The following is a 12,044-nucleotide window of genomic DNA, read 5'->3' as shown; positions in this document are numbered from 1 at the left end:
AATCTCTTCTCCGAGGAAGGCCGCAATTCTGATAGGAATTGAGTCTAGGCCTTCACCTCACCAAAAGGGGGAGAGGGGGTTCGAGGGAGAGGGGGAATCCCTTTCCCGCCGAGAAATCCAGTGCGTTAGCTACCATTTAAAAAAAAAAAAACTCGTTTTTGCGTTCCTTTCCATTTTTCCAATCTGTTTCCCAACCAATCTAGAAATCAAACATACAGCAACAACAAAAAGAATATCGATAATAATTATTAGGTATCAAGATCTCGATGGAACAAAAGTATCAGATATCCATGAAATAAAATTATCAATAGATTTAGATCAATGAAAATATTTTCACATTGGAATTGAAATTTTACAAATTTATTAGATAGATAACCCTTTGAATATAATCTTCCGGTTATTCCTAATTTTCTAGCTAGGCTTTATATTTAAAAAAAACTACAGAAAATGTCTCAGCCATTACTTTTGTAACTTTTAAATTTTTCAAGAGTCGAACAATATATTTATTTGATATAATGCAACAGGTGAAAATAAAAAAATAATTGAATATATTTTAATGAAAACAAATATAAAGCATGAATGCTTTAGGTAATTTTTCAAACTATAGAAGCTAACTAGCTCAAACCCAGGGACTAAATTAACATTTATCCAATTTATTATTACAAAATCTTAACAAACTCAGATTCATTATCCCAAATCTAAAAGTATTGTTGCAATGAAACTAAAAGTTCCGTAACCATTCTCTATTTTATGTCAACTGATAAGAATCAATTTCAAATCAACCACAATCAAGACAATGACAGCAAGGCAATCATGAACTCTACAAAACGAAGGAATAGATTTTCCAGCTAATGGCTTACCAAGTTCAAGACTTGACAACAAGGGCTAGTCTTAGTTTTAGCCTAAACTTTCTCAAATCACAATCTTCGTGGATATAATAGGAAACTCTCCTATGTCAAGCCATAACACAGTCCTAAAATACCTCCTTATCTTTGTATAAATTGTATAGGATCATATAAAGAAAATATGTGAAGAAGAAATAATATTTTCCTTCAGCTATTTAATCTATATCAAATTATCTTTAATGGTATCAGAGCGATGGCTAAAAATTTTGTAGAACCAAAACTCACCATTCAATCCTTTCATCAATGTGCCAGTCTCGTTTCTATTAAACTCACTGTTGTGAAAATTTTAATATACTCGCAAGCGCACGAATCTAGAGATAGAATAGTGGTAACGAGGTCGATCCCACATGGATTGTTATAAATTGGAAAGTCTAATATAAATCTAAAATTAATATTAATTCTAACCTAGTTGAGCAAATTGAGTTTTTAAGAAAATTAAACCAATTAAACTAAGGAAGCAATTAAAATAAAGGAGAATTCAATAAGATAAGAATTACCAAGGTTTCAGAATCCACCACTATTCAACTAGTAATTATCTAATTATTAATTAATCCCCAATTTTAGAGTGACAACTCGAAATCAATCTATGTCATCTCATGGATATAACAATTAAGCCCAAGCAATTAAATCTAATGTAGGTTCTTTTTCTGCTTAATAATATGACATCTAAGAATCTCATGTAAACATATTGAATAACAAAGAGTCAAAGTTTCCTAAGCACTCTATGTAAACAATTTAATGAAAGACATAGAGTCAAAGATAATCATGTATAAACTTTATAGATCCAAGCATAGAATTAATCGAATATTAATCCTAACAATCAATAATGCATGACAGAATTGATGAAAATATTTTATTAACATCCAATTAATCATGTGAAATAAAAACCATAATCATCAAAGAACATATATAGGGAATTAATTAAATAAAAAGATAATTATTTTATTAAATAGGGTTTCATCCTTAACCTCAGTGTAAGAAAATTAGCTAGACATACTTGAATTGAGAGCAACAAAAGAAATAAAATCAGCCATGGGAAGCCGAAATATTGCTGCTGTGGATTGCTCTCTTCCAAAGCCGAATTCTCCTCCACTGGCGGCTACCCCCCCCCCCAAAAGCCAAGAGCTTAGCTTTCTTATATAGCCTTTAAAATGGGCCCCACCTTGTCAATCCTAAAGCCAAAAGGATTTGGCCTTTTATTTTTCTTTACTCTCACTCACGTGTTCATCAATTAAGCTTGTACTAGGATTTCCTTTTTCCAATTATAAAAGCCAAGTGCGGGTCCCATTTAAATTGCTTTCCAAATATTACAAAGCCATGCACGTGTAACTTAACTAAGCTAAAGCCAATGTTATGCTTAAATTCTTCTTCATGTGCTAGATCAATTAATTTACTAGCTTCGGTTTCCTCGGCTTCACTTCCACATGCATGTATGTCTAATTGCTTCTAAAATCAATTAATTAACGCTTCCAAAATTGAGCTCCCTTATATCCTTTTTTATCCATAATCTTCAATTAATCCCCTATTCAATAAAATAATTTAATTAATTAAAAATAACAAATAAAAATAACTAGTAATTATATAATTAAGGGTAAAATATGTATATAAATTATGCTCATCACTCACATCAAATAATTATCTTCTATGGAAGTCTCAAGTCCTTTCTTTAATCAAAAGCCTTGAGATGGAGCATCACATTGCAAAAGACAAGACTCCAACGAAGATGGTTACACAAGATGGGAAAGAAATAATAAATCCAGAATTTATCCAATGGATGAATAATGATGGATTATTGATGACATGGCTTAGAGGGATGATGGTTGAAGATAAGTATGGCTTTCCATTGAAGAGCATATGCTTCCAGCCACCAAGGAACAAGAATCTTGGTTGAAGGATAGCCTCTACTCCCTTAAAAAGAGAAATACCAAGCTCGAAGAATTTCTTAAGAAATTCAAATCATTGTGCGACAACTTGACAGCAATTGGGAAACCAATTTCTGATGAAGACAAAGTCTTCCAACTTGCACGATCCTTGGGGCCTAAGTACGCGGATTTCAAAACTGCCATGCTAACTAAGTCTCCATATCCAACTTTAAAGCAGTTCATCCTTGCCCTTCAGAATCACGAACAAACCATAATGGTACAAAAACAAGAAGATGTTACGCTTGTTAATCAAAATCAGGCGTTCTTTGGTCCTGGAGGAAGGGGAAGAAACCAAAGAGGAGGTAGAAACGGTGGTCGTGGAAGAGGTTTTGTGCGAAATGGTGGGGGCCCAAACAAAAATGGAAGCCATTCATATCAAAACGAAAACAAAGTCATTAATTCTCAAAAACGACAAACTGCCTCAAATGCTCAAACTGCTCCAAAAAGCAATGCCAACCATCAAGAAAAAGAAGACATCATTATTTACCAAATATGTTGGAAAAAAGGGGCCACAGTGCTGCTGTATGTTGGAGTCGATATGAATATCTGGATCAAGAAGAAGTGCCACAAGCCCTTGCTGCGATGAACTTTAATGAATCAAACGATCAACATTTGTATGTGGACTCGGGGGCTTCTGCACACATGGTCAATGATCTAGGTAAACTCGACAAAATTTTTAGTTATAAAGGCCATGATAAGATTTTTATAGGTAACAGACAAAAACTTGATATATCACATATTGGAAATATTTCTATAAAAACTAAATATGGCCCTTTATTACTAAAAGATGTACTTGTTGTCCCTCAATTGAAAAAGAATTTACTATCTGCGGTACAACTTACTAATGATTTTCCTTCTTCTCTTGAATTTGATGCTAACGGCTTTATTGTTAAGAATAAACAGAACAAGGTGCTGGCGAAAGGCAGTAGAAGCGGCAATCTTTATGTTTTGGAGGAAAGCAATCAGAAAGCATTAAATGAAATAGAAGGAAATTTTGATACAATAGAACTTTGGCACAAACGGCTTGGACATCCAAGTCTTGAAGTTTTACGTATTTTAAAATCAAGGAAGGAGATCAACTTTTCTAGTTGGAATAAAATACTTAATATTTGTGCTTCATGTCAGTTAGGAAAAAGTTGTAAACTTCCATCTAATTTGTCTAATAAAATATCAGAATTTCCGTTACAAAAAGTTCATTGTGATTTGCGGGGTCCTGCCCCAGTTAATTCCAATCAAAACTTTAGATTTTATGTGCTTTTCATTGATGATTGTACTAGATTCTCATGGTTATTTCCTTTAAAACGAAAATCTGACTTCTTTGATTGTTTTTTAAGGTTTCAGCGTCAAGTGGAGAATCAATTGGAAAGGAAAATCAAAATTTTCCAATGTGATGGAAAAATATTTATTGATTATTTGCAGATTTGTGGTATTATAAGACAAATTTCATGCCCTTACACACCACGGAAAAATGGAGTGGCAGAGAGAAAACATCGGCATATTTCAGAGACGCCATTGACATTAATGTTCCAAGCTCAAATACCTTTGACTCTTTGGGTTGAAGCATTTATGATAGCCACATATTTAATTAATCTCATGCCTCTCTCTACTGTTTCAATGAAATCTCCTTATGAAAAGCTTTTCAAAAAAGCTCCTGATTACAAGCAATTAAGAATTTTTGGATGCAGGTGTTTCCCTTACTTAAGGGATTACAACAAAAATAAATTTGACAAAAAATATCTTCCATGCGTTTTCCTTGGGTACAGCCCCATACACAAGGGCTATCGTTGTTTGGATCCGGACACCAAACGTGTCTATATATCTATACATGTGAAATTTGATGAAAGTGTATTTCCTTTTGCTAAATTATCTCCTTTAATGAATTTGCAGGAAAAACTTAACAATGAAGAATATCCTAGCAATGAAGAAAATAATTTGATGCAAGACAATTTGATGCCATCAAATTCTTCATCTTTACTTCCACGATGTTGCTTAGAGTCATGTGAAAGGCCCACAATTGTTGAAAACATGGACATTTCAGAAGTTGTGATGACGCCAAACTTACCAATTGTAATACAGCCAATAGCCATGCCAACTCAACCCCAAAATTTGATTGAAATTACCAACCATGACTTCCCTGATATATCTAATCGACTTTCCATTGAATTACCAATTCAACCTGTGAATGCATTATCCCAAACAAAAGCCACCACAAACAATCAGCCTGTGACCTCAACCGAAACAATTTCAAATACACACCCAATGGTCACCCGTTATAAGTTAAAAAATAACCCCAGTTTAGCATTGCAAACATCTATTACTACTGAGCCAAAAACATTGAAAAGTGCACTCAAATATCCTCAGTGGGTTACTGCAATGAATGAAGAACTTCAAGCCTTAAATCAAAATAACACATGGACTCTTGTTTTGAGACCAAAAAATGCAAATATTATTTGGTCCAAGTGGGTGTATCGAATTAAGTACATAAATACGGGAGCCATTGAAAGATTCAAAGCATGGCTTGTAGCAAAATGGTTTACACAAGTTCCTGGAATTGACTATGAAGAAACCTTTAGTCCAGTCATCAAGCACACAATAATTAGACTTGTCTTAGCCCTTGCCGTGAATCTCAACTGGTCAATGAAAAAACTTGACATGAGAAATGCATTTCTTCATGGCCATTTAAATGAAACGGTGTACATGGAGCAGCCACTAGGTTTTATCAATCCTAAACTACCATCGCATGTATGCAAATTGAACAAATCACTCTACAGGCTTAAACAAGCCCCGCGAGCATGGTTTGATTGCTTGTGTCGTGCACTTCTTAATCTTGGCTTCCAAAATAGCAAGGCTGATACTTCGCTTTTTATACTGCATTTTGAATCTAATATTGTTTTATTATTGGTTATGTTGATGATGTGATAATAACGGGCAATAATAACAAAATAATTCAACACATCATTCATACTCTTAGTTCTCAATTTGCCTTAAAAGATCTTGGCTCATTAAATTATTTCTTAGGTATTGAAATCAAGAAATTTAAACAAGGTATCTTTCTTTCGCAGGCCAAATATGCAAGGGATTTACTTAACAAAATAAAGATGCAGGATAGTACAGCCGTTGCCACACCAATGGCTGTGAAAGAGGTACCAAGATTTGATGATGCACAACCCGTCAATGCGACTGAGTATCGACAAATAGTGGGAAGCCTTCAATATCTCACTTTTACCAGACCAGATATCACACATACAGTCAATAAAGTGTGTCAAAAATTCCAACAACCAACGAAGGTTGATCTTCGAGCTGTCAAACGGATATTGCGGTACCTCACAGGGACACTTAACTTTGGACTTCGCTATTTGAAACAAAGTTCCTTGACACTCTATGGGTTCTCAGATTCAGATTGGGCGGGTTGCCCTTTAACTCGACGAAGTACTAGTGGCTTCTGCATTTACCTTGGATCAAATTGTATCTCATGGAGTTTGAAAAAGCAAACCACCGTTGCTCGTTCGAGTGCAGAATCTGAATATCGTTGCATGGCATCTACGGCAGTCAAACTCACTTGGCTTACGTACATATTCAAAGAGATTGGCATAAACCTGATAAAGCCTCCAGTTCTTATTTGTGACAATATCAGTGCCCTCCATATGTTAAAAAATCATGTTTTCCATGCACGGACCAAGCACATTAAGCTTGATTATCATTTTGTTCGTGAAAAAGTAACAAGTGGACTACTCAACACAAGATATTTTCCATCATCACAGTAAACAGCAGATTTATTCACTAAACCATTGTCCAAAGCATTGTTCTCAAAATTTCCGCACAAACTTGGAATACACCCCGTGGCAATTCCTAGTTTGAAGGGAGCTGATGAGAATCAATTTCAAATCAACCACAATCAAGACAATTACAGCAAGGCAATCATGAACTCTACAAAAGGAAGGAATAGATTTTCCAGCTAAAGGCTTACCAAGTTCAAGACTTGACACCAACAGCTAGTATTAATTTTAGCCTAAACTTTCTCAAATCACAATCTTCGTGGATATAATAGGAAACTCTCCTATGTCAAGCCATAACACAGTCCTAAAATACCTCCTTATCTTTGTATAAATTGTATAGGACAATGTAAAGAAAATATGTGAAGAAGAAATAATACTTTCCTTCAGCTATTTAATCTATATCAAATTATCTTTTATCAACAACCACACAAAGAATTACAAGCGTTTGGAGCAAACCAAATTGGCAACAAATTCATCAATATTTTTGTCTGAACTTCCGCCTTTAGCCACGGCTTCTTTGGCAAAATTTCTCCATTTACCAGCATTCTGTTTTATCTCCTTGCCTCTCTCACCCTCCAATATTTCACTAATGCAATGTGCAATTGCTTCTCTTCTGACAATTCCTTTCTCATCCGTGGGAGCTTTAAGTCCCATTTTCCAAACATCCATAATGTACTTGGAATTAGTGCTCTGATCAGTCCATTGTGGCATTGCCACCATTGGAACTCCCACGCTCAGAGCCTCCAACGTAGAGTTCCAGCCACAGTGTGTCAAAAAACATCCTGTTGCTTCATGTGCCAAAACTTCTAATTGTGGACACCAATTCACCACCAAGCCTTTTTGGGATGTTTCATCCGAAAAGTTTTCCGGAAGCTTAGATTGTTCTGATTCCCTGACAACCCACAAGAAATACTTGTCACTTGCTTTCAGACCCCAAGCCAATTCTTCCATTTCCTCTATTTTTAGTGTTGCCATACTCCCAAATGATACATAAACAACTGACCCTTTTGCCTGATCGTTCAACCATTTAATGCAAGATTCATTACTTTGCATAAACATGCTGAAACCATAGTCTTTGTCATCTTCAAGTTGCTTATCCAAGTACTTGGACGGTACAGTTGGTCCAATTGCCCTCAATGGCCAGTGCCTCCCCAGCCATTCAGCTACCTGGACAAAATAGATTTGAAGTCAATTAATGTCAGAAAGCATGTTGCATGGCTACTTTTTGGTTCAATGGGTAAAATCATGTGATATATGTGTTTAGACTACTTTTTGCCCGATCATTTGACCATTTAATCGAGCTTTTTTTTATATACACACACTTAATAAAAAAAAAATCAGGGATCTTTAATTATTTTAAAGATATAAATAAATAAAGATGAAAAAATATAAATTTCAATGCAGTGTATTTTATCTTATAATATATTAGAATTTACATATTTTTTTATTCTTTTTATCTTATTATTAACTTTTATATGATCAAAAATTCTTAATTAAAAACTCTATATATATACACACACTAAAGTAAAAGGAAAATTATTGAAAAACTTGTAATAGAATTTACCTCTTCCTCCAACTCATAAAATGTGTTGCAAAGAACCCAATCAACTTTGTCAATATTATCAAATTGATTTTTCAGCACCAAATCCGAGATAGCAGGATATGAGCCCAAATCGTAAACGATTGAAGGCATGTCTTGAGGCTCAAGTGGGGGCATTCCGGGCAGCGAAATTTCATTGCCTGTAAGTGGAAGTTTGAGAAAGCCCATATTCGCATGGTAATATATGCAATAAACAGCACAAGATTGAGTAAGAAAAGTAGCTCCAAGCAAGCCAAACTTCTTAGCAACATCAAGAGCCCAAGGCAAAACTGAATCATATACAACGCAATCAACAGGAACACTTGAGGCATTCATCTTCTCGACTAGCTCGGTAAGAGTTTGCGGGCCAATTTGCCAAAATCTCTCCAAGTAAGCGTCAATACTCTCTGCTTGTGCAGCACCTCCTTCATCGTAGCCGTCGGAGATTGCCTCGAGAGCAATGGGGATGGGTGATGAATTTCTATGCAAGGATTTGTAGAGGAAATGAGTAGTAACGAAAGTGACTTTGATTCCTTTGTGTTGTAAGCGCTTGGAGAATTGGAGCATGGGATTTATATGGCCTTGTCCTGGATAGGTTAAGACCAAACAGTGAGCCAATTTGCTGGAGGAAGCTTTCTTTTCATTATTCGCCATTTATTTTTTGCTCTCTCTCTCTCTCTATATCCCGTCGCTCATGTATTGATTGATAGGAAAGTTCAAGACATAATATATAGGGTCATTTTATGATACGTTGAGTGTAACACACAGACTCACAGCAATAATAACAAATCCTATCATTAATATTGTTACTGTAAATGTGTGTATGTTACACTCAATCATTAATATTGTTACTGTAAATGTGTGTATGTTACACTCAATCGTAACATAGCAGTAGCAGGTGGCCTAATATATATCTTGCATCATAAATTGTTTGAAGTCATTGCATACGTCTGCGAATGTGACTTGACGCATCTACTCATAAATTAAAAAACTTGAGCTGGTGATCCATCAAATCATGTCACATTCCAGTCGGGTAAACAACTTTGCGCTTTCTTCTCATTTGCATCATACATCATAGGTCATACGAATTTTTTCTTAAAGCTCTTGGAGAATTGGAGCATGGGATTTAGATGGCCTTGTCCTGGATAGGTTAAGACCAAACAGTGAGCCAATTTGCTGGAGGAAGCTTTCTTTTCATCATTCGCCATTTATTTTTTGCTCTCTCTCTCTCTATATATCCCGTCGCTCATGTATTAATTGATAGGAAAGTTCAAGACATAATATATAGGGTCACCTTATAATACGTTGAATGTAATATACACACACTTACAGCAATAATAACAAGTCCCATAATTAATATTGTTACTGCAAGTGTGTGTATGTTACTCTCAATCGTAACATAGCAGTAGCAGGTGGCCTAATATATATCTTGCATCATAAATTGTTTGAAGTCATTGCATACGTCTGCGAATGTGACTTGACGCATCTGCTCATAAATTAAAAAACTTGAGGTGGTGATCCATCAAATCATGTCACATTCCAGTCGGGTAAACAACTTTGCGCTTTCTTCTCATTTGCATCATACATCATAGGTCATACGAATTTTTTCTTAAAGCTCTTGGAGCTAACAAAATTTTTCATAAGTGGATAAATTAATAAATAAATAATCAAATCTATGAAAATAAACAACAGAGGGAAAAATTAGAAGAGAAAAAAAATTGTCTATAGAATAATGATGTTAAAAGAATTATCTTGTACTCAAATATTTTTCTTGTAGTGATTGTATACTATTTTGTGCTAGTTTTTGTGCATCTATCACTATTGTTCTAAATAATATATCTGAGACGGACATCAGAGGCTCTAAGTAACAAATGTCCAATGATATCATAAACAATATTATTGAGAAATTATATATTACAAAAAATATGGTCACGCAAATTCTAATTAAGGCCCTATTTTGAATTGCTCCCAAATAGTTGGACTTAAAATAAATTGATAAAAACAACTGATTTTAAATTTTAATAAATTATACTCACAAATTTCATAAATTTTTACCCCACAATTAATAATTTATCAAACACTCAATAATAACTATATTCTCTATTTTTTTTTTCAAACAAACAAATTACAGTGTCACAATTCCAAACATGTCCTAAGTTGCTGAAATTATTTACCCTAATTTTCGTGTTTTTTGACACGGTCATATAAGGAAATTAAATGTGCGATATGTATTTGAAATAAGTGCAAACAAGGACCCGCTAGCATTACAATTTTTTTTTTTGGGGGTCCTTGCTTTGATAAAAAGATGTTACAAAAATTCAACAAAATTAAAGATATTACAAGCTCTTGGAGGAAATCAAGTTGGCAACAAAGTCATCAATATTTTTGTCTGAACTTCCACCTTTAGCCACGGCTTCTTTGGCAAAATTTCTCCATTTATCACCCTCCAATATTTCACCAATGCAATGTGCAATTGCTTCTCTTCTGACAATTCCTTTCTCATCCGCTGGAACTTTAAGTCCCATCTTCCAAACATCCATAACGTACTTGGAATTAGTGCTCTGATCAGTCCATAGTGGCATTGCCACCATTGGAACCCCCAAGCCCAGAGCCTCTATTGTAGAGTTCCAGCCACAATGTGTCAAAAAACATCCTGTTGCTTCATGTGCCAAAACTCCTAATTGCGGACACCAATTCACAACCAAGCCTTTCTGGGTTGTTTCATCCGAAAAGTTTTCCGGAAGCTTAGATTGCTCGGATTCCCTGACAACCCACAAGAAATACTTGTCACTTGCTTTTAGACCCCAAGCCCAATCCCTCCATTTCCTCTATTTTCAGTGTTGCCATACTCCCAAATGATACGTAAACAACGGACCCGTTTGCTCGATCATTTAACCATTTCATGCAAGATTCAATATTTGGCTCAAAGATGCTGAATCCATATTCTTTATCTTCTTCAATTTGCTTATCCAAGTATATGGACGGTAGAGTTGGTCCAATTGTCCTCAATAGCCAGTGCTTCCCCAGCCGTTCGGTTACCTGTAAGAAATTATTCCACTACAAATTGTAAAATCTTAAATATCAAATAAGGTCAAAAGAAAAATTATCATTCACAGTTGATTCAACTAGTAAAATCTTATGAGACAAGGTTTGTTAGTTTAAATCCCGCTTATATGAGGGTACAATATTAGATTTATATTTAATTTGATCTGATGTCTTTATGCAGATTTTTTTCACAAAGCCAGACATAATTATTATTTATTGAATAAAAATATTTACGTAATATGTTTGTTCCCGCAACAAACAAAATTAAGCACAAAGTGATAATAAAACAGTGAAATAATTACTATTAAGACAATAAATTTGGAAAACGAAATTTTTATCTCCTTAATATTTGATCAAAATATGAGCCTTGGTTATGAAGCTCTCTCTTAATAAATTTCTCAACTCATTTTGCTGTAGACTTGCTTTTTTTTTTGAGATCAATATATTGTTGGTCGATTAATAATAAAAATAATAAACCAAATGATGCATCCAAAATTAATTATAATTAATAATATACACGTGTTTCAAGATTTTTAGAAAATAATCAGTAAAGCTCTACGTGGCCTTCGGTTAATTATTATGCTGAATATGCATCAGCTTTAACATAATTAAATCTTAACCTGCAAGGAATTCACATATCTAAGACGTTATTTAAAAATCAACACAGTTCTGATCATGATCACTAGATTCGAATCATGTGGTAGAGCAAAATTTGAATTGAAGAAAAATTACTTAATTACCTCTTTCTCTAACTCATAGAAGGTGTTGCAAAGAATCCAATCAGCTTTGTCAATATAGAAAATGCGAGTAAGATCGA

The 12,044-nt window shown here is 34.5% G+C and overlaps 1 protein-coding gene and 1 pseudogene across 2 annotated transcripts; both read right to left on the bottom strand.

The window, feature by feature from the left end:
- Nucleotides 1–724: 724 nt before the first annotated feature.
- LOC18052279 (UDP-glycosyltransferase 74E2) lies at nucleotides 725–8,840 on the bottom strand. 2 transcript variants are annotated; one of them, XM_024192117.1, is made up of 3 exons: nucleotides 8,168–8,840; nucleotides 7,024–7,770; nucleotides 725–757 (listed from the first exon to the last, which is right to left on the bottom strand). In XM_024192117.1, exons 1-2 carry the CDS (start codon nucleotides 8,834–8,836, stop codon nucleotides 7,039–7,041), a joined length of 1,401 nt encoding a protein of 466 aa, XP_024047885.1. In that variant the 5' UTR covers nucleotides 8,837–8,840; the 3' UTR covers nucleotides 725–757; nucleotides 7,024–7,038. The 2 variants fall into 2 exon arrangements, with proteins under 2 accessions (XP_024047885.1, XP_006447926.1); XM_006447863.2 differs by lacking the exon at nucleotides 725–757 and having other exon boundaries at nucleotides 6,555–7,770.
- Nucleotides 8,841–10,518: 1,678 nt separating this feature from the next.
- Nucleotides 10,519–12,044, bottom strand: part of LOC18052276 — a 7,620-nt pseudogene continuing 6,094 nt past the window's right edge.

Source organism: Citrus clementina, unplaced genomic scaffold, assembly GCF_000493195.1.
Source record: "Citrus clementina cultivar Clemenules unplaced genomic scaffold, Citrus_clementina_v1.0 scaffold_2, whole genome shotgun sequence".
In the NCBI taxonomy this organism is placed as follows: Eukaryota; Viridiplantae; Streptophyta; class Magnoliopsida; order Sapindales; family Rutaceae; genus Citrus; species Citrus x clementina.
Note: the sequence above shows the minus strand (reverse complement) of the source record. Positions and strands in the feature narration are given on the sequence as shown.